A 27045-nucleotide genomic window follows, 5' to 3' on the forward strand; every position below is an offset into this window, starting at 1 on the left:
GGTCGGCGATACAGCGAGAACAAGCGAAACTCATCCTGAGCACACACAAACACTCACAGCCGAAGTAAAAACAATAACTGTGGCTTGATATTGAGTAAGAAAAAGGTTTATAACGCTGTGAGAATGGGTCTGCGCCGCCGGAGAGCATTTCTCCGCGATCCCAATTTAGCAGCCCGAAAAACGTTTACCCATTTAAACAGTCGTGGTAGATTACCTTGTTTGTTTTAAACATCATAAATACACAAACAACAATGAATACTTACAGGTTGTGTACCTGAATCTCCCGCTGGTCCAAACAAAATAGGAACAGCATCGTTCTTCAGTGCCCTACGCTGTACATATCCGGCATGAATTGCTGAAAGGTTTGTGAAGCTTTGTTTCGTGAAATGCTGGCAGAGGGTGTGGCCTCTGGGTATTCACACGTCAGAGTACCCAGGAAGTAAACAATGGAAAATGAGAAATCTCCAACGAGGCGTTTTGGGGCAGCATAGACTGTGTTAGAGTTTTACTCGCTACAGGGTGTACTTTGAGGATTTTTAACTCTGCAGACCGTTTACATGCATAAAAACCTTCATAACACACAAGGGGACGGGTAATAACCGGAAAAGCATGACATGGGCCCTTTAAATCATCTGTCGCAATCTGGATGGACCCTGTCATAATCAAGGAGCACTGCAGCCGGTTATATTAATATATCATTCACAAAATAAAAAATGATTTGGGTTATTTATAAATCGATCAAAATGTAAGCAGTTATTGAAACAACCTTTTACAGCACCAGACATTTTGAAAACGTCCCCACAGGTTATAATATGTTAACATTAAAACAAAAAAACCTCTAAGTGGTACTTTAATGTTTTATATTTTGGACCAAATTCATGTTTTGTTTTTTATCCAAAAAAGAGATGCTAGCTTTACACATCGGAGTTCCGAGATTTTATTTTGGAAATCTCAACCGGAAGCTGCTGGTTTGACACCGAGGAGGCGGAGCTTCAACATCCGAGAAGAAGGAGTCCTCCCCGGCAGTGCTGAGCTAACTGATGACAGCATTGCTACAAAGATAATAAGCAGATATTACCAGCTCCTGCAGATTTCTGGTACGTTAAAACAATTATACTTTTTATGCGTTTTCATCCCCGCTTTGTTTCAATGCTTTTTTGTCTATTGAAACAACGTAAAAGCAGAAGTGATTGATAGTATACGTCAGGTACATTGTACCCCACTGCTCTGCTGTATGAGACATTATGACACAGTGGTGCAACTTCTCCGATTAATTATTCAATTATAATAAAACAGATTAGTTATTGTGGCTTTTGCACTAACCTAGCTTCTGTCATAATACCTCTGATAGTATATTGGACATGAGCAGTGGGGGAAAAAGTATCCAGATGATTTACTTGGGTAAAAGTACTAATACCACCCTGGTAAAATACTACATTTCGAGAATGGTACTTAAGTAAAAGTATTGATGTAGGATTAGGTAAATATACTTTACATTTTTTATATATTTTTTAAAGCAAAATTGCTACCAATACATTTTCTGTTAACCCACTCGTGGTTTTAGTTACTTAAATGTTGGATGGTGTAAGATACCAAATAAATCATATTTTAAAGTATTACAAATCTGAATTTATAAAGTAACTAGTACATAAATGTAGTGGAGTAAAAAGTACAATATTTTCCTCCAAAATGTAGAGGAGTAAAAGTATAAAGTAGTGTAAAATAAAAATACTTAGCAAAAGTACAAGTACCTCAAATATCTTCTTGTGTACAGTACTACATATACTTAGTTACTTTTCACCACTATGTGCAAGTCAGCAATGAGTTTAGATGCTACAACTAACTGAATAGTTAATGAAAAATAATGGCAAACAGTTCTGACAGATCATCAACTATTACAGATTAGAATAATTCACTAGTTTAAACTTGTCCATTTTGGATATTTGCTGGATTTCGGTGTCATTTAGGGTGTTGAACTAAATATTAGAGTATTGGATATTTAAAAGATATTTAAACATATCAACATTGGTTTGGGAAATAATTATGGACATTTTCCCAGTATTTTCTGATTTATGGATCAAATTGTTAATCATTTTGTCGACCAAAAAATAGGTAATGAAAATAATATTTGGTTGCCTCCCTAAAACAAGAGAGAGTATACAATCTTAAAGGGATGAACTTCTCTTGTCATAATACAGGATCTCCAATATTACTTCCCTTGCCCCTTTTCCTCCAAGGATCTCTTTCTGTTAGTCTCAAGCATCCTTAAATATATAACAGCATTATTACCTGAATTAGATCTGATCACTGTTAGCAATTCACTGTATTGTATGCACACTTTGGCCTGCTGTATCATCAGGTAGTGTTTGTTATGATACAGCAAAACCTTGTCCTCCACAGAGAGATGCTGACCTCATCCTAACAGGGACCGGATCAGCTGATGCAGGACGGCCGGACACAAATCAGAGCGATCATGGCGGGCCGGCAGCAGAGAGCTGCAGCGGCTGCAGACGGTTCCTCAGAGGCCAGGAGGACGGACATCAGGGCCACTGAGAAGAAGTGCTGTGAGTGGTTTATTTTCTTCGTTTTCTGAGGCTGTAACCTGATCTGTAGTTATTATTGACCTTTATGCACCTGCACTATTGCATTATTTAATATAATGCAGTAGCTGTGTGCTGTAAATTGTGAACTTGTTTCTTTTAATCACATTTCCTGCTCTATTGGTCACGGGTAAATAGAGGTGATAAGGTTTCAGCAGCCACTGATTGTTAAATGTCAGCTTTGACGCACCTTCTGTAGTCATCAGTATGAGAACAGTGTACTGTACAGGTACTGCAATGCACACTGAAGCAAAGAAACACAGCAACAAGCAAGGTCAACACTATGAGTCATGTGAAATCAATGAAATGTGTTTTATTGTATAAGTGTTCGAGGAATATTTATTCAGGAAGGTGAAATTATTTGAACCAAGATGTGTTGATTACAAACCTTTCCTGCTCTGCTCCAAGCTGCAGACATCTGTTTATACAATCTCCAGTCAAGTCTTGTCTTGCCAAGTTTATGCTTTTTCTGGGCTGAGCAATGGTCATGGTTATGGACACTGAAAGTAAAAGGAGCGAGGCAATGTGTTGACATATTTTCCCTTCGATGTCCTAGCCAAAAATCCTGCAAGTATTGGGAAACATTAACCGGCAGTCGTTAGAAGACAGTCATAAGACGGAAAAGTTCTACTAAACGTTAACTAGCTGGTAGATGAACAATGCAGGGGTGACATTGGATTATTTCACAACCCTCCCTCTGCTTCCTGTCAGTAAACAGTAGGCATATCTGCCCCTTGTTATAACATTAATTACATCTTTTAGGGGCAAAAGTAGGGCTGAACAATTAATCGATTTTAAATCGAAATCGCGATTTTAAATGATGCAATTATCAAATCGCAAAGCCTGTGATTTTTTTCATTGTTCTTCTTGTGTGTCAGTCATCCACACCAATCAGAAGTTCTGTGCTCCACATGTACCAGTCATTGTTAACCAATCAGTGGCCCATGATAGTAGGTGATAGACAGATTGATCCAATCACCTGCCAAGTATTTTTGAAAGTGCCTGCCCTTTGCCCAATGGAGCTTTCCTAGATGGTTTGGTGAAACAAACCATCTGAGTCAGGTTAGTAATGCTCCATCACATGTTTCACATCTATTACAGGGTGAATCTGAAACTGAAGCTTGACTTTAAAGCAACCCAACGGAAGTTTCATGTAAGTTTAGTTCTTTCACTCGTAGCTCGGGCTGCGGGGGTGCTAGAGACGGGAGCACGTTGATACGACCTTCCTAGCCGGAGATATGACCGCATTTTACAATAAACTTCCGTTGGGTCGCTTAAAAACAAATATCGCGAATCGCAATCGCAATATCTGTCAGAAAAATCGCAATTAGATTATTTCCCCAAATTGTGCAGCCCTAGTTTAAAGTGATAATAAAGGTAATTGTTAAACACAATAAATCCTTATATGCCTAATAATTAACTCTGTTTTTTGTGTGTCTGAATGTTTCTTGTGTGTGCAGCCTGGGCCTCCTACATGACCAATTCTCCGACTGTGATAGTGATGATTGGGTTGCCCGCTAGAGGGAAAACCTACATGGGTAAGAAGCTGACGCGCTACCTCAACTGGATCGGAGTGCCAACTAAGGGTCAGTACAGAAGCAATACATGTTTTATTTTATTCATGTTGTAACATTTGATCCGTCCACAGGAAATACAACCAATAAAAACAGGTGAGGCTTGGATTCAAAGGCCCTGTAATCGCTGTAAATGATCAAAACAACTGTAAATGGAAAGGTGTGTTCAGGGCAAACATGTATCTGCAGGGACAGATTACCCCAAAATCTAAAATACATCCTTATCTCTTACTTGTAGTGCTTTTTATAAATCTAGATTGTTTACAGACAAAACAGTTCACATGAAACCGCTCACGACAAAGTCTGTGGGTTATTTAGAGCAACTGCGTCATGGTTTCTAAAAAGAGACCGTTTTTTAAAATGTATTTTGGCGAGTGTCATCTAGTTAAATTACATTCAAAATAAGTAATGGCAGACATCTCTACGGCCAAGATCTCAAACACTCAGCAACTCACACCAAGATCATATAGATTGATAAAAGCACTAAAGGTACAGAAAGAACGTACAGAATATCTTTCTCTGGTGAACTGTCCCTTTAAATGACTGTAACGGAGGTGATCTCTGGGGCCATAGATCTCGGCCTCCGTTACGGATTGTATAGCTTCGTTGTTGGTGGTTGGATGTATTTGTACATCTGTTTGTCGCGATCTGTGTGGTTTAGTTTGAAAAGTGTTCCCCCTCCCGTTTTGTCTGTTGCTGGTGATTGTGTTCACCTGGTGCCCTGTGTTGTCTCCTCCCCCCTCACCTGTGTCTTGTTGGCTTGATTAGTCTGTGGGTATTTAGGCTCTGTTTTTCCTGGCAGTGTGTGTGAGATCCTTGTGGCTGGTGACTGTGTTCACGGGTAACAGTCATATTGAGGCTGTGAATCATGTGCCCATGGTTTAATAAATGCCCACACCAGGTTATATTTGAACTCTCTGCCTCTGCCTCCTTGCTTGGTCGGGCCGCTCAACGGTCAGCCTCACAATGACACTGTCCCTTTTTATGGAACTGTAATGGCATTCAGTGATAATACTTATCTGAACATCTGGTGCTTAGGGCAACGCTGTGTTGATACGTGGTTGTGGTTGTGTTTATGTCACCAACCCCTATCAACAGGCGGTGTTTGTAGTGCTCTGATGTTTTCACATGAATGGAATGCAGCTGAACTGGTCTGAGTCTTTTGAGACGAAGGCCACCGCCTGCACACCGTAATCTTGTCCCTGCCTTAAACGTCTCTTTCTCTCTCTCTGTTTTTGTTCCCTTACAGTATTTAACCTTGGGGTTTATAGGAGAGAAGCAGTGCAGTCATACAAATCCTTTGACTTCTTCAGACATGACAACAAAGAAGCAATGGAAATCAGAAAGTGAGTTTCTCCTTGTGGTGACATTCTTCCGAGTAGTACAATGACTCCTTTCCCACATGTGTCCCTCTGCGTGTTTAACCGCGTTGTCATTGCTACGCCCAATGAAAACACCAGTTTGCTTTGACATTTAAATGCCTCTTTAGACTGCACAGTGTTTGCTTAACAAATGGAGCTACACATATTCAATTCAATAAATGATGTCCCTGAATGTATTACTGCACATAATGTCTTTTAGGAAGCATTTAAAGCTAATCTGATTTCCTGATCAATTTTCTCATTATGTCTCCACAGACGGTGTGCTTTGGTGGCACTGGAGGATGTGAAGGCCTATCTGAACGAGGAGGGAGGCCAGATCGCTGTAAGGACACAGTGCAGCTGAATATACTGGTAATGATATTGATTGTAACTGGATTTGGTCTGAATATGTTTTGCTATCTGTTAGGTTTTTGACGCCACCAACACCACGAGAGAGAGGAGGGATCTCATCCTTAATTTTGCAAAGGATAATTCATACAAGGTCGGTTTCATTGTCTAAATCATTTGTGTATTTTCGCATGAATTCTGAATTTCTAATGATGACTGTCTTTTGTTAGGTGTTTTTCGTTGAATCAATATGTGACGATCCAGATGTTATCGCCACTAATATCCTGGTAAATGATGCTTTTCAAATGATTGGCACATTTTGCCTTGAGTTGTTAGACGTCATGGTCTTTACAAATGTCTCTTTTTATAACAAAGGATGTGAAGGTTTCCAGCCCCGATTACCCCGAGAGAGACAGAGAGAGTGTGATGGAGGATTTTCTGAAGAGGATAGAGTGTTATAAAGTGACATACCAACCTTTAGATCCGGACGAACACGACAAGTAAGAAGACATTTTGTTAAGGGTGCTAGGAGTTGGATTTATTTTCCGTCATTGACATTTTGTTAAATAACAATAATCATCCTTTAGAGCTAACTGTCCTTTATCATTTATTTATGTTGGCCCTGTAGATTATCTTGGCATATTTTTGGTCGAACATGTGCTTGCAGAAACTGTCCAGCAGGGGGAGACAGAAGCTCATTTGTGATCTAAAATGTTTACTGTCTGCTCTTTTATTGGTATTTGATTTATGGAGCTGTAACACCATAAATGCAGTAGTAGTAATAATAATAATAATAATGAGTCATTAATTAAGATCACCTGGCTCCAGGAAAAACAGAGGACTGGTGATATTTGAAATGTCAAAATGATAAAAAACTGAAATACTTTATTGATCCTTGGGCGATATTGGTTTACTTAACATTTGCTCCTATGCTAGACTAAATGTATAAATCTATACAAACCAAGAAATAATCAGAGCGTTTACAAATGTGAACATATGTGCGTTATACTACAAGACACCATACATATATATCAACAACAGATATGTAGATATAGAAATTGTAAAAGTTACCAGAGTTCTTTTATGTGTGTTTATCAAAATAAAGTTACGTAACTAACAATATGCACACTTTCTTGTATCTTTGTTTGTCGAGAACAGTTGTTGATCTTCTTGAACCTTGTCGCTGTTAATGACACAGAATGTTCTGAAGCGTGTGATAAATGAATTATCAGGAGATTAAGACTCCACCCTGAGTACAAGATGTCCCTTCCCTTGAGCCTCTTCTCAGAGTCTTCCGTTACAGATTGTATTAACCCTCTTTCTTTCCTCCCGCAGGAACCGCTCCTTCATCCAGGTCATCAATGTGGGCCGTCGTTTCCTGGTCAACAGGGTGCAGGACTACATCCAGAGTAAAATAGTTTACTACCTCATGAACATCCGCGTGCACTCCCACTCCATCTACCTGTGTCGGCACGGAGAGAGCCATCACAACATGGAGGGACGCATCGGGGGGGATTCTGAGCTGTCAGAGAGAGGGAAGGAGGTGCTAACAAACCCTCACTTTTACATTTATAAACTCAATAAAGATTGCAGCTTCTACAGGAAGTGTTTGGCATATGGGGATTTCTTTTTATAACACTTCCTTTCTGTCCTAGTTACAGCTTAGCATAAAACAAGTAGGAACTGCTAGCCTGGCTATTCTTTTTTCCTTTTGAAAGTTTATTTTAAAAACATTTTTAAACAGTCTTTCGAGAATCCAGTCAGATGGCGCGAATGAAATCTTGGTGTTACAAAAGATTAAGGGGCTATTATGGGGAGAAATACTTGACGCTATCCACTGTATAGGTTCTCTTATGTGTTTAGATGTCAGTTCTTTATCATTAACACTTGGTTGATATTTCTTTTTTCAGTTTTCAGCAGCACTGAAGGGTTTTGTGGAGGAGCACCGTCTGTCCGACCTGAAGGTTTGGACGAGTCAGCTGAGACGCACCATCCAGACGGCCGAGGAGCTGGGAGTGCCCTACGAGCAGTGGAAGATCCTCAATGAGATAGATGCTGTACGTGCTCTGATATGAAACTCAAGATACAGATGATTACATTTAACTTTACTGTGTATCAGACTTGCACCCGTCCATCTTGGAAGCTTAGGCAAATCACCATTAAAAAAACGTGTTCTTCTTTTTCCTTTCCTATAAATACACCAAAAGTAGGCTGCATAGAGAAGATAGCTGTTTTAACATCATCTGTACACATGTTACACTTGTTTTCTTGCAAATCTGGTTTTGGACAAACTGTGCTTGTTGTTTAAGTGTTATTATTACTTTGTGTTTCAGGGAGTGTGTGAAGAAATGTCCTATGAAATGATTGAGGAAACGTACCCAGAGGAGTTCGCCATGAGGGATCAGGACAAGTACCATTACCGCTACCCTGGAGGAGAAGTAAGAGACTGGAAAATGATTTCTGCAAACACTTAATATAATAGAACTAAAACTAAATTAGATTGATATCCCTTTCTCTCTAGTCCTACCAGGATCTGGTTCAGCGGCTGGAGCCCGTCATCATGGAGCTGGAGCGGCAGGGCAACGTGCTCGTCATCTGTCATCAGGCCGTCATGAGATGCCTGCTCGCTTACTTCTTGGACAAAAGCGCAGGTAACACGCACAGAAACATGAAACACGCCCGGGGCAAAGCCTCACAGTAAAGCAGCCGTTGATTCATCTTAAAGCTATAGTGAGTCTGAGTCACTTTTTTTCAGCTAGTCTAAATGTATCTAAAGAGGAACATTTAATAGCACCTGAACATTAATGTGTCAAAACCTTAATGAGACCAAAAAGTATCTGCATGCTTGATTCAAAGCTAACTTTAAACTATTCAGTTAGCTTTACAGTGAACACAATTCTCAGTGCAGCTTTAATGGATGAGTAGGACTTCATGATGACAAAACACGTTTTAAAAGGCTTTATTTGTTGGTGTCTGAAAAGACATGCAACACAGCATTTTTGTGACCTTCAAATCTGACATGCGTTCATTTTGTGATGCAAGTAGCAATACAGTAAATAAAGTAAGAGCTTCAACTGAATGGAGGGGGATTTAAATTCTGTAAAAAAGGCCATACTTGAAAACAATATTTGACAGAGCAAAGTCATTGCTGCAAATGGTTTTTGCCATGGTTTTTTTCTACCCAGTCGGTAGAAGGGAAACAAATATTCAATCTGGGGAAATAAATTGCTGTGTGACAGTTTTTTTGATGCCATCCCAGGAGGGCACTAAGGCAGAACTGATCAAATGCGATTCGTCTCGATTGAAAAAAAAAGTTTTACCACAAATAGTCGTGTTTACAGATAAATCAAACTTTGAACTTTACACAAAAAAATAGGCAAGCACACATTAAAACAATAACAAATGGGTATACCAAGGTCAAAAATAACTAGCAGTATTCAATCATCTTCCACATTTACATAGTACAAATGAAATAATTTTGTCTGGATTTAATTACTATAAATTAAATGTGTGGAAAATTGGCTCAAAGTGAAAAATAAGAAGGCTGAAGAACAACTGGCTGGTCAGAAAGGAAAATGCTGCTTTAAATCAAATCCAAAAATAGGTACGGGCAGACATTATGTCAGTCAGCAGAGGATGTGGTCAGGCTGCGGCTCTGTGTCTCACCCACAGTTTGATGACTGCAGAAACCAAACTGTGGGTGCTGCTCTGACTGCACTTCATCCCACTGCGCCCTCACATATGTGACATGCAGCACTGCACCCTCACATATGTGACATGCAGCACTGCAGCCTCACATATGTGACATGCAGCACTGCACCCTCACATATGTGACATGCAGCACTGCACCCTCACATATGTGACATGCAGCACTGCGCCCTCACATATGTGACATGCAGCACTGCAGCCTCACATATGTGACATGCAGCACTGCACCCTCACATATGTGACATGCAGCACTGCAGCCTCACATATGTGACATGCAGCACTGCAGCCTCACATATGTGACATGCAGCACTGCACCCTCACATATGTGACATGCAGCACTGCACCCTCACATATGTGACATGCAGCACTGCACCCTCACATATGTGACATGCAGCACTGCAGCCTCACATATGTGACATGCAGCACTGCAGCCTCACATATGTGACATGCAGCACTGCAGCCTCACATATGTGACATGCAGCACTGCACCCTCACATATGTGACATGCAGCACTGCAGCCTCAATGTTCTGTCAAACCTGAGAGGGGAATCCCAAACATGACTGGGTATAAAACCTGCCAAAAACATATTTTTCTTCTTTTTGTTGGCACAGATGATCTTCCCTACTTGAAGTGTCCCCTGCACACCGTTCTGAAACTCACCCCTGTGGCTTATGGTAAGTCACTGCACTGTTCAAAACTCAGCTCATTTATTCTCATATATTCAGCATACCATAATAACCTAGTGAGGCTGTCCAACAACATCATCTCTGACCCAAACCATGTTCTGAACAGCCAATATGAACTGCTACCATCTAATCGGAGAGACAGCGTCCCGTGATTCAATAAAGTCAGACTGAAGCACTCCTTTGTGCTCCAGTCAACCCTCACAGTAAATACAGAGCTGAATCCAGATCAAATGCACGCTGAAGGGACTTGAGCATGTTTTCTCTCAGTGATTGTGCTGTTATGTTAAATGTTTGTTGTTTGTTTTTCATGTATTGTGTCTTGAAATCTTTCTATGTTGATGTTACATGGAGCTGCTGTGATGCAAGTCAAATTTCAAACTTGATCTGACCATTAAAGTATTATCGTATCGTATCATTGTTTTCCTTCTGTTGGGTTGTGACATATTTTCCTCCCTCTCATAGGTTGTAAAGTGGACATGTTTGACCTGAAGGTGGAGGCTGTCAACACCCACCGGGACAGACCATTAGTAAGCCTGTGACTTTTTAATTATATTCTGTAAAAAGTATGTGGTTAGATCTGTCTGAAGCTGTCACTGTGACCCAGAGTTCAGGGTAGTGCATGTGCCCAGTGCGTGCAGTGAGGATCAGTTACCCCCTACAGCCATTTTGAGATTTTCTTTTTTGATTACATTTTTAATAAATAAAACAGAGCAGCAGCAACACAACGACAGAAAAGAAGCAAGTTGCGGAGATGAGATATAAAGAAACACAAAGAACAACAACCTATTGGCTTAAAGGGAGACATCTGACCCCAATAAGCGAAATGCAACATGATGAAAAACAAACAAGCACACATACACGAAGAAGAATTCAAACCCAAAATACACTTTACAAAGTTTAATGTATGTACACTTTTTCTATAAGAATTGCTTTAGAAAATACCACTTTTTTTGTGTGAATTTGCATGGTTTCTACTTCTGCCCCCTGGACTTATCAATCACCGTCCCCCAACAGACAACTTCTAATTAGCAACTGGCTATTCTTTAATGAACCGATTAGAAAATGCTGCACAGAAGATTAATCTGTGTTTGGACGGGAAATCCCAAAGGCATGTTTAATTTCTTTTTGTCTTCATTTCCTAATCAGCCGGCTCCATATCTGCTCCCTGGTTTTAGAGTTTGTGCTGATGAGAAACCAAGAGTCCTAAAGAGAGTGGGTGTTAACACATAAACACATTCCCTGAGAAACCTCTTGTTAAATGGGCTGAGAGATATCCTGTCTGCTGGGACCAACATGACGCTGGGCTTTATATTTAGAGCTGTTTGTCTCAGTGGCTTTTTCCTCCCTCGCCCTCTCATAGGGACTCACTCGGGACTCACTCGGGACATGGGGATTTAAAGGTCACCTATTATGCCAAATCCACTTATCATGTCTTGTGTACATAAACATGTGTCCCCTCTGTGTAAAGATATTCTGAAAGTTTCAGGAAAAAAGATTCGCTCACATTTTGTCCTGATCCATTTATATAAAAACCTGTCTGAAAATGAGCTGATCAGATTTTGGCCACTTTGTGATGTCATAACGATTTGTTGGCTTGTGTAACCATTAGCCAATCACCAACCAAGGTAACTCCCCCCCACCTTATCACCTGAATCTCCTCCTAGAGCACCAATAGGCGCTTTCACACCGGAGTACTTTCCCCCCGTACTTTTCCCGTTTAGTTCCGATAGTTCCTGGGATTTTGCGTTCACACCAAAAAGAATACTTAGTTCATGAGAACTTTTCCCCCATTTTCAGTCCCTGCTAGAGAGGTGGTACTATCCTGGGGAGAAAAAAGTTCCAATTTCTGATTGGCTGGGCGAATTGCAAACCACGCCCCGTAAAACTTGGAAAAGTTTTGTGAAGCCGCCATTGTATTTGCTGGCATTAGCATTATTAGCTTTAGCATTAGCCCCACGCACCAACGGAGAGAGAATAACTTATGGCAACACAAAAAAAAACATGGGAGCGGTGGAGATGAAGAGGTGTCGGCGTTCTGGCGACACCTCCGCGATCTGGGAGTCCCAGCAGCTTCTACTGAAGCCAATCCGCAACCCCGGGGACTTCCGGCCAGGGACTCCGGGTGGCAGTATACGCCGTGAAGTTGTTTGCGGCCTGCCAGTAAACCCAAAGCAGAAGAAGAAGAAGTGACGTCAGCGGCTCATTTGCGTAATCTTCCCTCAGGGACTTATTCCGGTGTGAACACGATCTGCTCTTTAGTTCCATGGGGGAACTAAGTGCTGGGAACTAAGTACGGCAAAGTACTTGGTGTGAAAGCGGCTATTGTGTTCTTTCTAACCAAATATCTCAGAGGGGGGAGTGGCTCCTTATTTTCATCTAAAGTAACAGACAGAGAATCAGCACTTTTGAAACAGGGCTGAAACAGAGGGGATTATGGGATGCTACAATGATCTGTTTGGTGTTTCAGACAAACACTTCAGAGACATGTTTTGTATATATCTGAGACCTATAATATATTGATAAAAAACAGTATAATAGGGGACCTTTAAGTCCTTGATTATGAGAGGTTAAAACATAAAAAAGCACATTTTAATCAGCCCACTTTTGTCTGTCTTTCTTCACTCTCCAGAATAAAGTCTCAGCAAATACGATGCCGCCCGCTTTCCTCCGGAGGAACAGCTTCACCCCGTTGTCCAGCCAAGACCAGCTCAAACGGCCCCGTCTGTACAGCGTGGGCAACCCCCCGCAGGCCCGCAAGACCCAGGCCCCCACCTTACCCAGCATGCAGTTCTCTGAGGCATCCGAGGGGGCAGAGCTGCTACAAAGTGTAGTGAGTACTACTGTCATTGGTAGAGGTTTAAAGATCTGGAGAGTAAACTAAATAAATAGAAAAACTGGTGAATAATTAAACGTGTGCCAAGTCCCACAAAACAGGAAAACTAAAGAGCTATACAAAATGTAAAAGGATGGTAAAAGAAGTACAGTTTGATTTGTTTTATCAACTAATTGAGCTTTATGTTTCTTTCTCACCCCTTGCATTACTAATTGATATATTAATAAATGTTTTGGACGTATAGTTCTGCTGTGTTTTGGTTTCTATGCTCCACATACATTGGATTATTATTCTACAGAGCAGGCCCATAGAACATCTCAGATATGTCGTTTTATTAAGTATCTTCAATGTGTTTATTGCATGTTATTGCTCACAAAGCTGCCTTTATTACATTTACTGTACTCTTTATACTGTAATGAACAGACAGGGTGTTTTCTCTGGTTGTTGACCTCAGATTTTTGTATTAGCTCAACTGCAGTCGGTGCCAGTCAAAATAAACGCCTGGTTCCTTATTTGGCTCTGTGTTTGTCTTAATGCCGTCTCCCTTCCCTTTGCATCCTGCAGGACCCTGTAAACGGCTTGAGTACAGCAGACACAGACAACTGTGTTGGGAGTTAAAGAAGCCAAAAGAGGTATTTTCAGCCTTTTCCACAACTCTATCACGTGAAACATCTGTACTCTCCTCCACAAATATCTCACACATTTTGTTTTTCCCTTTATCCCAGGCTTTTCTCCACATGGATGTAGTATCTCCACGACCAGCAGTAAAACCTCCACCAGCTTCAGCCATTACATTCTTAAACAATGTATTTCACCATATCAGTGTAACGCTATATGTGTTATCTCTTTGTTTTTTGTTTGAAAGGTTATGTGCTTGTTAGTGATTGTACACATAGACATGATATTGATGCCTTTGCACAGAAGCCTTCAAATCTATGCTGTGATCCAGCTCAGATGAATAATGATGTAAAGATTTGTAGTAAGAAATACTCAAAAAACCCGTCCTAGTTTCTGGCACACTCCAGTCTTTTTTTCTGTATTAGATGTAGAACGTGTTGATTGTGAATTGCATACCTCAATGGAAGATACTACCTTTTAGTTATGGTGTTAGACAGTTCTCCGCTTGAAGGAAACCATATACAGCCTCTTAGTTTCTTCTCAGATTATTTCTTTTTAAACATTCCCTGGTTGTGTGCGTCCTTCCTCAGGTGCAGGTTCTGGCTAGATGTAGTCATGATTTTATATTTAGTGTAATATAAAGCTTTAAGGCTTGTGGTGGGCAGAACCAAGCTGTGAAATGTAATGAAATGTTTCATCTAGCCCTATAAAACGTCCTTTCTTCCTGTCTGACACATTTTCCACTTCTCTCTTCAGTAATGCCTACCTGTGTGTTTTGCCTCCTGCTCGGATAACAGCTTTAATATACAGCACGGTTCACTGTGATAACGTAAAGCTGACAACATTTGAACTCCATAAAATGTATGCCAATATTTTAAACACAGAGTGCTCATAGTTATACGCAAATAAGTTGTGTAATTCCTGATCAAATAAAAGTACTTTTTGTTAATTAATAGCTTTTAAGTAACCATATGGATAATCTCTATTCACATGACTTTGATTTTAATGTGGGCAATTGATTGGTATTTGGACTACTAGGCTGTGACAATAGCAAAGTTATTTCAACATTTATAGTATGATTTACAAGACTATGTTTCACCTGAATTGAAGGATTGACAATATATTTGCATGTCTTAAAGTGCTCTGGTGTTATAGCACATTGTGGCGTACATGTTTCATTTATTAAAGTTAATTTAAATGCCATTTTTACATTGAGTTCAGTTATTTTTCTGATTATGTTATGATTATTTTGACCAGAAAATAATTGTAGGTTTATGAAGAAGAAATTTTAATTAATGTGATTTTCATCTGAAATGTGACCTCCCAGAGTGAGTCATAAGGGAAACCAAAGTGGAAAGGGACAAATTATCCGTTGTTATTTTCCTGCTCTGACGACTGAAATAATCCTTGAATGAGTCAAGTCAGATAAAAAGCTCTGATTATTTTACATGGTGATTACAGACATTAAACAAAAAATAGCCCTTGATGTACGCTAATGTGTTTGTCATTCTTTGTTTTAAATAATACTTAACACTTTTGTCATACTATATCATCTGGTAAAAAAGTAATACAACGTCCGTCCGTCCCTCCTCTGTTGCTCTCCCTGAGGTTTCTTCCACTTAACTGTGGGTTTTCTTTGGAAGTTTTTCCTTCTCCAATGTTAGGGTGTAAGGACAGAGGGTGTCATATTTGTATGAATATTCTGTACAAACTGTAAAGGTCCCTGAGACAAATGTGAACTTTGTGATATTGGGCTATATTAATAAACTTGATTGATTGATTGATGTATTGATAAAGCATCTCTTTGTATAGAATGTTGTAGAAAATCGAATTAAAAAACATACTATAATACGTCGATAAAATGTCATAGTATAGTATGAAGAAAAAATGTCATAGTATATGTCAAAAATATCAGAAAAAAAGTCATAGTATAGTATGTTGACAATTTTGGAAATTAACGACATAGTATAGGGTTAGGGTTAACCTTATACCAGCGGTTCCCAACCTTTTTCAACTCAGGGCCCACTTAAGAATCAAAAATGTTTTTGCGGCCCACATTCAACCATAAACAATACAGAGGCTAAATAAAGTTCTGAATGGTCAATTCAGAACATGTGACACGTTGTAAATCCAGTAGAACAGACCGCTGTCAAGGGCTGTAATGACCGTAGCTAAGGAGGATCAAGAAAGAGAAAGGAAAAGAGGTTAAAATAAAAAGAAATCGTAATAATGAAAATGTTTCCACACAAATCATAATATTTTGCAAATTATTTGGCGGCAAATATTGAATTTACATTTACACCCTTTAATATTGTATTTGGGCTTTTAGATGAAGACCGCACACAGTTAATAAATACAACTATTCTTCTGGCTAAAATACATATTTTTAAAAGTCAATCAAGGAGTAATCTTAATTTAAGGTGTTTGAAGAGTAGATTACAAATAAAACTTATTTTGAAAAAAATAGCCACAAAAATAGCCACAAAAATCAAAGGCTGGCTCAACACGCCATGAAATGGGAAATAATGAGCTCTAACGAAGAGAGGGATTAAAGGAACAATAAATATGCTTGCCATGTTGTGTTTTTGGTGGTATTTGGTTGTCAACCTATTTTTGTTTGTGAAATGTTGAAGTGGCTGACTGTATCTTTATTTCTTCTGTTTTTGTTTTGCTGTCTGAGATGGGAATGTCATCTCCTATATGTTATTGTTATGTCCATGTTTGTGTTTTAAACCTGTAAAAAAAAAAGAAAAAAAAATGTGGCGGCCACTAGAGGGCCGCGGCCCACAGGTTGGGAACCGCTGCTTTATACTATGTCTTAGTTACTTACATTCTCTTGACTCTCTATTGACTTTACTTATTGGAGCGTAAATATAATTTTGTTTCTATTGTCCTAAATACTGAAAGAAATTTAAATTGACTTGTCTGAGACTTGACAAATGATAATCATGGGTTCTGTTTAAAAAACGGATAGAGTTAGGAAGATTATAGGTTTGGTTGATCACAGTAATGTTGGCAATAAAACAAAAAGAAAGTTGTATGTGTTTGGAGGGCAGTATAGTCTGTCCCTGGTCTTGTAGTCCTGTGTGCTCTGTTGTTTTCCTGTGGGCTGTGTTTTCCCGGCTGCTCCCTCTGTGAGCCCTCCTCTATAAATTGCTTAATCTGAACCGGCTGGTGCCATTTCATCCGTCACCTGCCTGCAGGATTTGTTTACACGGAACTACACAGTCGACGAACATGAGGAATATCGGTCTGAATATTCTGCTTTTATCGTTTGCCCTTGGCGTTTCAGGTAATTAGTAGAATAATTCAAATTTTCCAGATTGTTATTTGTTATTTGTATGTAAAATAAATCTTTTCATTTTCCAAAATAAAAGCTCAAGTACCAAAACAATGTTCGGCACCACCGGAGTACCAAAATGCGAGACTAGTGAAGAAATACAGCGGTTTACAGAAGTTCCTGAGCATGGAGAAGGTGTACTATGACTGCGCCGATGACTTCACTCCATCCCGGGGGAGCAGAGCCGCACAGTGTGTCGCTGGGAGATGGAGCACACTGACTCTGAAATGCGAAAGTAAGTGCCTTGCATACTTGTTAGCCATCTAGTTTAGCATTAAAATGGTCAATATACGGTTATATGTTAATGTTTCTGTTATATATGATGGTTTTCAACGAGACGTTTAGAGTAGCCTAATGTGATTTAAGCACATTTTACAAACTGACTGTATCCCCCTAGCGGCCATGGGGTAAACCTACATGTAATCCTAGCACATAATATCGTGGTTACTAAATCTTATAGAACCAATAACACATGTTTTAAAGTCTGAAAGCAAAGCAATTAGCTTTAGAATAAAAACAAGAGAAAACATTGAAATATTTATGCAGCTTTTTATTAAGATGCTACCCAAACAATGACACTAGATTAAAGGATATTTATAAATTTGTATCCCTTTTTTAATGAAAGTTCACACAGACCAACAATTATTTTAGATAACATGTAAAAGGCAAATCCTAGATAACCAATTCCTTTTTTATGATCAGACACATCTGTGTGGAGTTTACATGGTTAAGTGTTAAGATCATAAGTGTGGGGGAAACTTCTGAAGCAATTGGAGACAGGATTCAGAGAGACACGAGAGGAGCTTTGATGGCAAACACTGATGGTTTATTTGGAGCTTCGGCCGGAGAATTCACAAGACATGTCACGGGCCACGGTTTGACCACACGGGCAAATTCTCATTCTCAAATACCCATGTATTTAGCTAGTTCTGAGAAAATAATCAACATTGTGCATAACAAGATAGAACCATAACACCTCTATCAGCAGACGTCAACAGGCAGGAACAGGGAGACACAACACTGAGAGCACAGCAGCCAAGGTTACAGGTGCGTGTGCTCAGTCAGGACAGTTTTAACTGATAAACTGGGTCAAAGTTATGGGCCTTGGAAAATATTTCCCCAACAATAAGCACTTAAGAAAACCAGATGATTGCCATCCTCAAACTGAAGCATTTGCATTACGGTGCCTTTACACATTTCACAGTTTTAAATATTTCCATAAAAACACCCATCAGATCCTAGTGACAAAACACACTGAGGTTTGCACATAGGCTTTGGAGCAGCTTATCAGGGTTGTTTTGCAATTTGTAAATTAAAGGCATCTCTGTCTTGTCTTTTTTTTTCGCCAGCTGGCAAATAACATTTCACCCTTGATTCCTGTTCTGATTGGTCATCAACTCTCTCTCTTTCTTTCTTTTTTGCAGAGAAATCATGTGGCAATGCCGGGGATCTGCCTCATGGAGAGTTCCAGTATGAAGGGAACTCATTCATTGGGGAGAAAGCTTATGCTGTATGCAATGAGGGGTACGTAGAAGGATGATTGACATCCTGTAAAACTTGATCAGAATAAGCCTTTGAATTTGTGTTTATGTTCACAGATACTCTCTGAAAGGACTTGACTACATTATCTGCAAGAAGTCGGGCTGGACCAGTGAAATTCCGTCTTGTGAAGGTGAGCAATAATGATCCACAAACCATTTATATTCTTTACACACTGAAGTTGCTGCGCCTTAATAGATGATCTCAAGTGGGCATTGTTGTCAAAAATGAGTAATTACCGTCTGCATGTGACGCACAATGAAGGTGTTCTTCTTAATCCTTCATTTCATACTTCATTTCAACACATTTTCCATTATGCAATAAGGATGTGATACCATATTAAGGTTGTTCAGTATATTACTCATGTTTAGGTATTTTTCTATGCAAGTTGGAGGGAAGAGAATCACCTAACAGAAAATCTATTGAAATCTCCTCAGAGGGAGAGGCCACCTGCCCCCCCCCTGCAGTGGCCCGGCACTTGGTGAGCAGTGCTGGAGCTGTGTCTGTGCACCGGGTGGGGGTCTCTGTGACCTTCACCTGCAGTCAGGGTTTCCAGCTGGATGGAGCTCAGAGCATCAGGTGTGGAGCTGGTGGTCTGTGGCAGCCCCCGCCCCCTCAGTGCCGGCCTGCACCAAACACAACTCTGTCACCCAATGAAGGAAGTGAGTTAGTATTTCCACCACATAAGCAAGTTGTCAGCATTTTGGCAGTAAGGAGAAATGTCAGTTTATTCAAAAGAAGAGCTCTGTTTCTAAACTTTTCTCCGTTCAGCAGGGGGATGCAGGGTGCCGGTAAACACTGACAACACTAACCTCGCTGACAGGTACATCAAAAAGACATTGTTCGCTTCTGGTGACAAAGTCCATTCCGTGTGTGATGTCGGATACGTTCAGGCAGGTGGCAGCAGATACCGCAGGTGTATCGAGGGACAGTGGACCCCACTGACGCTCAAATGTCAACGTAAAGACTCAAGTAACATATTATACTGACTTATTTTATTACTTTTTTCCTAAATATCGAATTGTCCTCTTCATTGCACTATTAATATGGAACAACATTTGTGAAATCATACTTTTTCTTTTTTCTCATTAAGAGGTCTATTGACTGATTGAGCAGCACAACCATTGATTTCTGACCATTTGTTTAAAAGGCATTTCTATATTTTTATTGAAACGTGTGGATTTCCTAGAAATGTGTCTTGTGTATTTGCGCCCAATGATTTTTTTAAAGTGCATGCTTTCTTAATCTGACAAATAAGGCTTCTGTATATTTCTGTCTTTGTGTGCAAACAGATGTTTAAAGACCTATTTTACAGTCCTGATGACTGATAGACTGCAAATAAATATAAAAAACAATATCTTACAAGGTCACAATGAGCTGGTTAACTTTACCTTTATTTATCCCCAAAAGGAAAGTCATGTGGCTCTGCAGGAGATATTATGAATGGACAGTTTACATACACTGGATTGGAGTTTGGAGACAAGGCTACAGCTGTCTGTAATGAGGGGTGAGGAAGATCCTTAGACTGCGCTGCTTTCTTACATACTGTTATTCTTAACACTTACAGGATTTTCTCCATCTTGTAAACTCTCTGACTTTTGATCATTTTTCATCAGGTATCGTCTTGTAGGAAAGGCAACCAGAAACTGCCTGAGTAAAGGCTGGGACGCACGTGTTCCTGCTTGTGAAGGTGAGGTGAACAAGCATCATTTGCCAGTTGATCATTCATTTCCCTTCCCCTTTAGCTGTGCCAACACTATTTAACCTTTTTACAGCTGTGGTGTGTGAGGAGCCGTCAACAGTGACCAACGCAGAGATGAGAGGCCCTCACGAGCCACCGTACACATACAGGACTGTGATCAGCTACCATTGTCGCGCGGGAACCCTCATTGGACAAAGGAACATTTGGTGCACCAAGGACGGGACGTGGGATAACTCTCCTCCTGAATGCAGAGGTTTATGATACTCTTAGTTACAACAAACTTCCCCTATTATACTGTTTTTCCTCAATATATTATAGGTCTCAGATATATACAAAACATGTATACAATATATATATATATACAAGAGCATGCATTGTAGCATCCCATAAACCCCTCTGTTTCAGCCCTGTTTCAAAAGTGCTGATTCTCTGTCTGTTACTTTAGATTAAAATGAGATGCCACTCCCCACGCCCCTCTGAGAGATATTTGGTTAAAAAAACCACAATGGTGCTCTAGGAGGAGATTCAGGTGATAAGGTGGCTAATGGTTACACAAGCCAAACAATCGTTATGACAGTGGCCAAAATCTGATCAGCTCATTTTCAGACAGGTTTTTATATAAATTGATCATGATAAAAAGTGAGTGAATCTTTTTTCCTGAAACTTTCAGAATCTCTTCACGCAGAGGGGACACATGTTTATGTATAAAAGACATGAAAAAGTGGATTTTGCCTAATAGGTGACCTTTTAATCAACTATATATTTTTCTGACTTTATTTCAATTTCTCCACAGAGGTATCATGTCCACCTCCAAATGTGGCCAATGCCTACTGGATGAGAGCTCAGAACAAGCAGTTCCAAGAAAGGGACTTCCTCTCCATCGAGTGTGAGCGGGGGTACACGATGTCCGGCCCCAGCTCCATTACCTGTGGTCATGATGGCCGCTGGTCCCCTGGCCTCCCTAAATGCACACGTAAGTAATACATTCTTGGTTGAATTTCTTCATAATATATATTTTACAAAACTTATGACCATCTGTTTATTTCAGCACGTCGCAGTCGCACCAACCGGAGGGGCTAATAAGCTAGCTGAAATGTGAACTACATTATTTAATCCAACCTGGTTAAACAGCAGTCCAGAGGATGGGAATAATAGTCTCTTAAGCTTAAAACTGTCTTGCTGCACTATAATAATGGACTAATAGTGATATATTTTCTTACTTGCTCATAAAACTTGTATGAACTCATTGTAAAGACATTAAATATTTGAAATGAAGCTGAAGTACAGTATGTTTATTTCAATAAGTGTTTTGGGCAGCGACAAGTACAAACTTGTTTCATTCACCTCCTGTACATAGTTTTTTTTCTTTAACAGTTGATAATGTTATGTGTATCATCTCTATAGACTAAACGGTGAGTGAGCATTTCATGAACAAACAAGCTACAAGAAAATAAGAACACCAATTCCATTCATTTAAAAAGACAATACAAAATCCAGACATTTCTTTACATGAGCAATAACAATTCAAGTGCAAATATCATTATCAACTCTATGATACATCATAGCAAACTCTCGTTAAAAGGCAACAATACAAACAAAAAAGTATCAGGTTGCAGGAAATTAGCTGATTCTGGTTTGGGGCGGGGGTGAGTCTAATACCTGGAGATAAACTGAGGCCTGTGTGGAGGAATTACAAACCAACATTAAATCATGGTTTCGTCCAGCATCGCCCTCAAATTTGACAAAATGGTCAAAATCCCTTTGTCATCCTAAAGTGTGGTACAGGATAGGAAGTGTACCATCTCACTTTTTTTATTTACATGAGTGGGAACCAAACAAAACTCCCTGGAAAAGGAAACAGGATAAGAGCGCAAGGGTCAACTCTATTTCATATCTCCAGAGGGCTGAATGTACGGATTAAGGGGTTGGGATTATCACTCTGACCATGTAGTCGTTTGGACCAATTTGACTGCAGTGGTGCTGATTATGAGTTTTTTTTTTAAATAGTCCCTAAATTTGGGGAAAAATACTACTTTATTTTCTTTCCGAGTGTCCTTCATGCAGTTACCAAGGTTGAGAGGCAACAAAAGCAGAGACTCCAGGAAGTCCCTGCACCGTCGGCAAGTTACATTGAGTTTTACTTATTAAAAGCACAAGATTTGAATGTTGGTTTGGGATCTTTAGAGTTGCTGGTGGGTTGATTTTGTAACCTTTAGACATAGGCAGGCTAACTGTTTCTATTGTTTGTGGTTTACTAACTTTCTGAAGGCTGTTACTTCACATTTAATGTTAAGATAAGAGTGGTATCAATCTCATCTAATTCTCAGCAAGAAAAATGTATTTCCAAAAATGTCGCAACAATTCCTAACTACTTGGCAGATCTTAAGAAGAAGCAAAATGTTAGATCTAAAAAAACTAATAATTTTACCCTGTTTTGGTTGCTGTTCTCATAACAAATCATATTGAATTATTACGCTTCTTAACAGACTTTTTTTGTATTCCTCTGAAGAGGAGATTAGTTACACGTTGGAACCTAAACATTTTCTGCCCCAGTGACGGATACATATTTCATACAATGAGTCTTAGCAGGAATGCAGCTTAGAACACATTTCACAAGCTTTGTTGTGGGTCACAATAGGGTGTAACCAACTTTAAGGTGTAGTTTTTTTATCATTACACTTTGTACTAAAAGGTAGGATGGCGGGCTCTGATTTTAGTGCACAAAACAAAGAAACCCACCCTTTTTGGGCGGTCTTTGGAAGAGCTGTCTTCATTGGGACAGAACAAAGTGTGTTTGAGAGGGTACTGGTGTCTTTGGATTTGAGACTGGTGGGGCAAAAGTGATTTGGGGGGTCCTGCGTAACAAAAGAAATGTAGGATTAAAGAATTCAACCCTCGTCTAATCTATTTTCATTATTTACAAGATTGAAATAAAAACTGGTTGTCCACAGAAAGGCAGTGTGAGAATATCAACTTACTGTGTATAAGAACTTTAGTTTAAACGTAGAGACTATTAGTGTCGAGTACATCAGAAAGACAGACAATGAGATTGAAGAATTAAAGTGACCTTTTAAAAGAAGCAGCAAACATAATGTCCCTCAAAGACATTTCTCTCTTATCTCTCTCTCAGAGACATGTTCCACTAGACATCACATTATCTCATTTCTGTGGCTCTCACAATTATTAGTTTGTTATTCATCTCCCAAATGTCCACTATGTTCCTGGAACTATTATCCCCCGGTTTGTATTTGCTTTAAAAAAAAGAGCAACAGAAATAATCTGAAGGTTGGAAAACACTGGTACAGTCTAGACAGACGAAACAAAACACAGATTAACTGTTTTAACAGTAAAACCCTTGGAAACTGCTCTAAGAGCTCAAATATAATAAGGCTTCGAATGACCTGGAACGCAGCTGCGACATGAATTTAACAACCTCTCCTCCTCGAGGACAGCACAGACACTGGAGATGGAACTAGGGTTACACAACACTTACAGTCATACTTAATGGTAGGAGTTGAGACTCAGACCGCTCATTTAAAATACAATAACAAGCTCTATCAAGCTCAAACCGCACACACAACATTACTCCTACTGTCTGAAATGGGCGCTTTTGTTTTTTTGTGTGGTTTCATTGCACAACAGAAACCAAACCCTCTGAAATACTCTACATCCCTCTGAATGAAAACAAATCTAAAACACACATTCTCAGTATTTCTCAGGTCTGCATAGTGTTTATTTTCAAAGCTTATGGATATTAGGAGAGCGTAAACATACTAGTAAGTCCTGTGAGGGATGTGGCCTGTAAGGTGGAGGGGGGCGTCGGGGGAGGGGGTCACAATCCGGTGCTTCGGCCGCCGTGTAAGCTTTACTTGTATGGTCGCAGAAAAGCAGAGACTTTGCTGCTTATGAGGCGGATGAAGGAGCGGGGCAGCATCTCGTTGGACTCCCGAGTGGTGTACTTAAAGTAGTTGTTTGGGTGAGCCAGCACATCAAAAAGAGTCTTAATCAGTTTTTTATCCTGCAGGGAAGAACAGGCGGATGTAAACGTCACACTTAGCATATTTTCGTCCTTAATAATACGTTTGAATTACATGTCAAGCTATTACACAACGTTGCCAAACAAATTACACACCTTTATGACGGCATTAGCAAATTTCATTATTAACGTACCGACTGACTAATCCAAGGTCTTGTGTTTTGTTTTTCTGAACAGACAACACCTTTTAAGGTTCAGCTTGTGGTTTAATTAGTCACCTCTTCCAGGTGGTCGTATATATCAACAAGAAATTAAAGCCAGAAATAAACACAGTAAAAACATTTGCTAACCTTGAGGATTTCCTGGTGGTTTTCTGAGGCGTAGAGTCTTCCATCTCGCACTATGTCCTCTACCAGCTGCTCGTAGTCCTCTGAATAAAACATGTGATTATAAGTTACGTCACTAAATGATAAAAACAGGTATTAAAAACAATGAAAACGCTGAGAACTTACAGGAACTTTAAGTTTTGAGGTATCCAACTCACTTCTACAATATAAGGAAGTGATTTTTTTGTAGTGCTCACAGTAGTTAACCATAGAAGACACTGTAGACCGATTTCAAAGGGACCATGACTTTGGTAGAAATAACTAGTTCCAATAAAGAATTATGGATAAATACATCATACAACTCACTTTAAACATCAACATATCTGTTGAGTAAGGATCTAAATACCCCTTCTCATACTGGATCTAATCAGAAACCAGGTACACTAGATTTATATCTTTATTAAAATTCCCCTCAACGTACATTTTTTCAGTGCTTCTGCTGCATTTCTTCTTATTTAATGAGTGAAAGTGCTCCTTATTGTAATTATTTGAACATTTTGCTTCTCTATCTGTTGAGTTTCAATTTGTTATGCAATGTGTAACTGGCTCTCGGAAAATGCTTTGTAAATAAAGTTATTATTACTACACATCTGAGTCACAACTTCTTCATTATATTCATTCATTTCGGGAACCTCATAAAAATAATGTCATGAGTTTGTGGAAAAGCCTGAGGGCAGAGAGAGACGGATATTTAGAGACACAGCTGGTGAGCTAAATGAGATGAACATACCATCATAAGTAACGTAGGGGATCTGAAAGCCTCTGGCGCTGTTAGCCTCATTGGACTTGAAGTTAATCCAGAGACGTCTGGAGCGAGCTGTGAAGGCGATCGGCCGCTCGTACGTCTGGCACGTCTCGTAGGTGGTGATGGATGAAGCAGACCCTTCAGAGGCAAGGAAAGGACAATGGTGACTAATCTGGTTTGTATGGTGATATTATCTTACACTATAATTCCACTGAAATAACAAGAGACACTCACAGTTCTTCCTCATAACCAGCACATCTCCGCACTCATCCTCCGAGGGCAGGAAGATCTCCGGGACCACGATTAAGATCTTGCGCTTGCTTGGTGGGTTAATGTTCCAGATACACTCCACATTAGCGGGGTAATTACCGGGATAGTTAGGTGACTCGATGTAACCCATGAATTCGCCCATCTCGCCGCCACATTGCCTGTCTAGACGCACACACACACGAAGAAAATAAGTCTACTGTGCATGTTTAAGAAATCTGACAACACAAAGCATTTTTCATACTCACTCTTGCACTGCGACACACTTGTGGCACCGTCAAAATCAGTGGTGGTGTTCCCGGGACAGGTAATGCAGTAGTTCTGTCTAAACTCTGTCTGATAGGTCCCTACCGGGCAGCGGATACAGCGGTGTACCGTGGTGTTGTAGTGATGACCGGGAGAGCACTGAACTGCAGGGTGGAAAGGAAAATGTGCATTAAGTAGGGAATGTTATGCAAAATGATTAGAGTACGTTTAACTTTTTTGGCTGTGTAAAAACACCACAAGCTGACCTTTGACTTCACAATCATGGAAGGAGCTGGCCCCTTCCCGCTTGGTGGCCAGTCCCCCCCCACAGGGGAAGCACAGGGTCCGTCCCAAATCTGTCTGGTAGGAGCCCAGAGGGCACGCCTGACACGGTTTGAAGCCATCGTTGGAGGAGGAGCCCGTTGGACACTGGCCTGGATTTCAACACGCAGAGGTTTGGCAAAGGTAGCTTATCATAATTATATATCACAAGTTTTAGTTTGGGATGGAGGAAAAATATGAGTTTGTGTGTTAATGTGCTTACGGTTGTTTTATTTAATATCATTACTAATTACATATTTTTCACTCTCATTATGTTGAGTTCAATATCAGCTGTTTTATGATACATTGCTAATAAGTAAACAGACGAAACCATCCCAATGCAGGATTATTACATATTACGCTAATTTCAGTTTAATCCTTATTCTTTTGGGTTTCCACTAGAAGATGATAAATTGCTTTAACTTTTAACAAAGGCTGTGTGCATTTCTCCTTGGATTGAGCATTTGGATAATTTGACAGAATTTATATAACACATGCTTAAAAAAAGACAAGACAAGAAATCACAATGCACAATATACTGTAGCAATAACACAATTTGGACTACCTGCACAGGAGGAGATGTTTCGGGCCCCCACCGGCCCGTGGCCGTCGCTGCCGGGACAGAGGTCACAGGCCAGCTGCCCCTCTCTCTCCTGGAAAGTGCCGGGCGGACACTGAACGCAGCGCTCCTGCTCCCCGTGGTAATAAGACCCCGACAAGCATCTGACTGAGAAAAACATCGGCTCCAATCAGAGGACACACTTCACTTTTAAAAAAATAAACGGAATTGGTTT

The 27045-nt window shown here is 40.0% G+C and overlaps 3 protein-coding genes across 7 annotated transcripts in view; 2 read left to right on the forward strand and 1 right to left on the reverse strand.

Annotated features, from left to right (window-relative positions):
- Positions 1–989: 989 nt before the first annotated feature.
- On the forward strand, positions 990–15215 carry pfkfb2a (6-phosphofructo-2-kinase/fructose-2,6-biphosphatase 2a). The gene is made up of 17 exons (XM_034126529.1): positions 990–1097; positions 2401–2564; positions 4061–4186; positions 5424–5520; positions 5812–5878; positions 5963–6037; positions 6114–6170; positions 6259–6383; positions 7219–7426; positions 7794–7940; positions 8217–8321; positions 8405–8534; positions 10204–10266; positions 10741–10805; positions 12908–13108; positions 13676–13743; positions 13837–15215. The coding sequence occupies exons 2-16, from the start codon at positions 2441–2443 to the stop codon at positions 13727–13729; spliced, it is 1644 nt and encodes a 547-aa protein (XP_033982420.1). The 5' UTR covers positions 990–1097; positions 2401–2440; the 3' UTR covers positions 13730–13743; positions 13837–15215.
- A 1681-nt stretch (positions 15216–16896) lies between these two features.
- si:ch73-217n20.1 (complement receptor type 1) lies at positions 16897–21585 on the forward strand. 3 transcript variants are annotated; one of them, XM_034126457.1, is made up of 11 exons: positions 16897–17021; positions 17107–17304; positions 18494–18593; positions 18668–18741; positions 19046–19270; positions 19383–19580; positions 20019–20115; positions 20225–20298; positions 20384–20563; positions 21104–21283; positions 21359–21585. In XM_034126457.1, exons 1-11 carry the CDS (start codon positions 16967–16969, stop codon positions 21388–21390), a joined length of 1413 nt encoding a protein of 470 aa, XP_033982348.1. In that variant the 5' UTR covers positions 16897–16966; the 3' UTR covers positions 21391–21585. The 3 variants fall into 3 exon arrangements, with proteins under 3 accessions (XP_033982348.1, XP_033982346.1, XP_033982349.1); XM_034126455.1 differs by having other exon boundaries at positions 16898–17021; positions 19380–19580; XM_034126458.1 differs by having other exon boundaries at positions 16898–17021; positions 19380–19568.
- A 2-nt stretch (positions 21586–21587) lies between these two features.
- scube3 (signal peptide, CUB domain, EGF-like 3) overlaps positions 21588–27045 on the reverse strand; it is a 70202-nt gene continuing 64744 nt past the window's right edge. For all 3 annotated transcript variants that reach the window (XM_034126454.1, XM_034126453.1, XM_034126452.1), the window contains 7 exons: positions 26817–26978; positions 26197–26364; positions 25933–26094; positions 25652–25849; positions 25403–25555; positions 24637–24716; positions 21588–24328 (listed from right to left, as the gene is read on the reverse strand). In XM_034126454.1, coding sequence (XP_033982345.1) covers positions 24176–24328; positions 24637–24716; positions 25403–25555; positions 25652–25849; positions 25933–26094; positions 26197–26364; positions 26817–26978 — 1076 coding nt within the window. In that variant the 3' untranslated portion in view covers positions 21588–24175. The remainder of the gene's footprint in view (positions 24329–24636; positions 24717–25402; positions 25556–25651; positions 25850–25932; positions 26095–26196; positions 26365–26816; positions 26979–27045) is intronic.

This window comes from Trematomus bernacchii, unplaced genomic scaffold (genome assembly GCF_902827165.1).
Source record: "Trematomus bernacchii unplaced genomic scaffold, fTreBer1.1, whole genome shotgun sequence".
NCBI classification, from domain to species: Eukaryota; Metazoa; Chordata; class Actinopteri; order Perciformes; family Nototheniidae; genus Trematomus; species Trematomus bernacchii.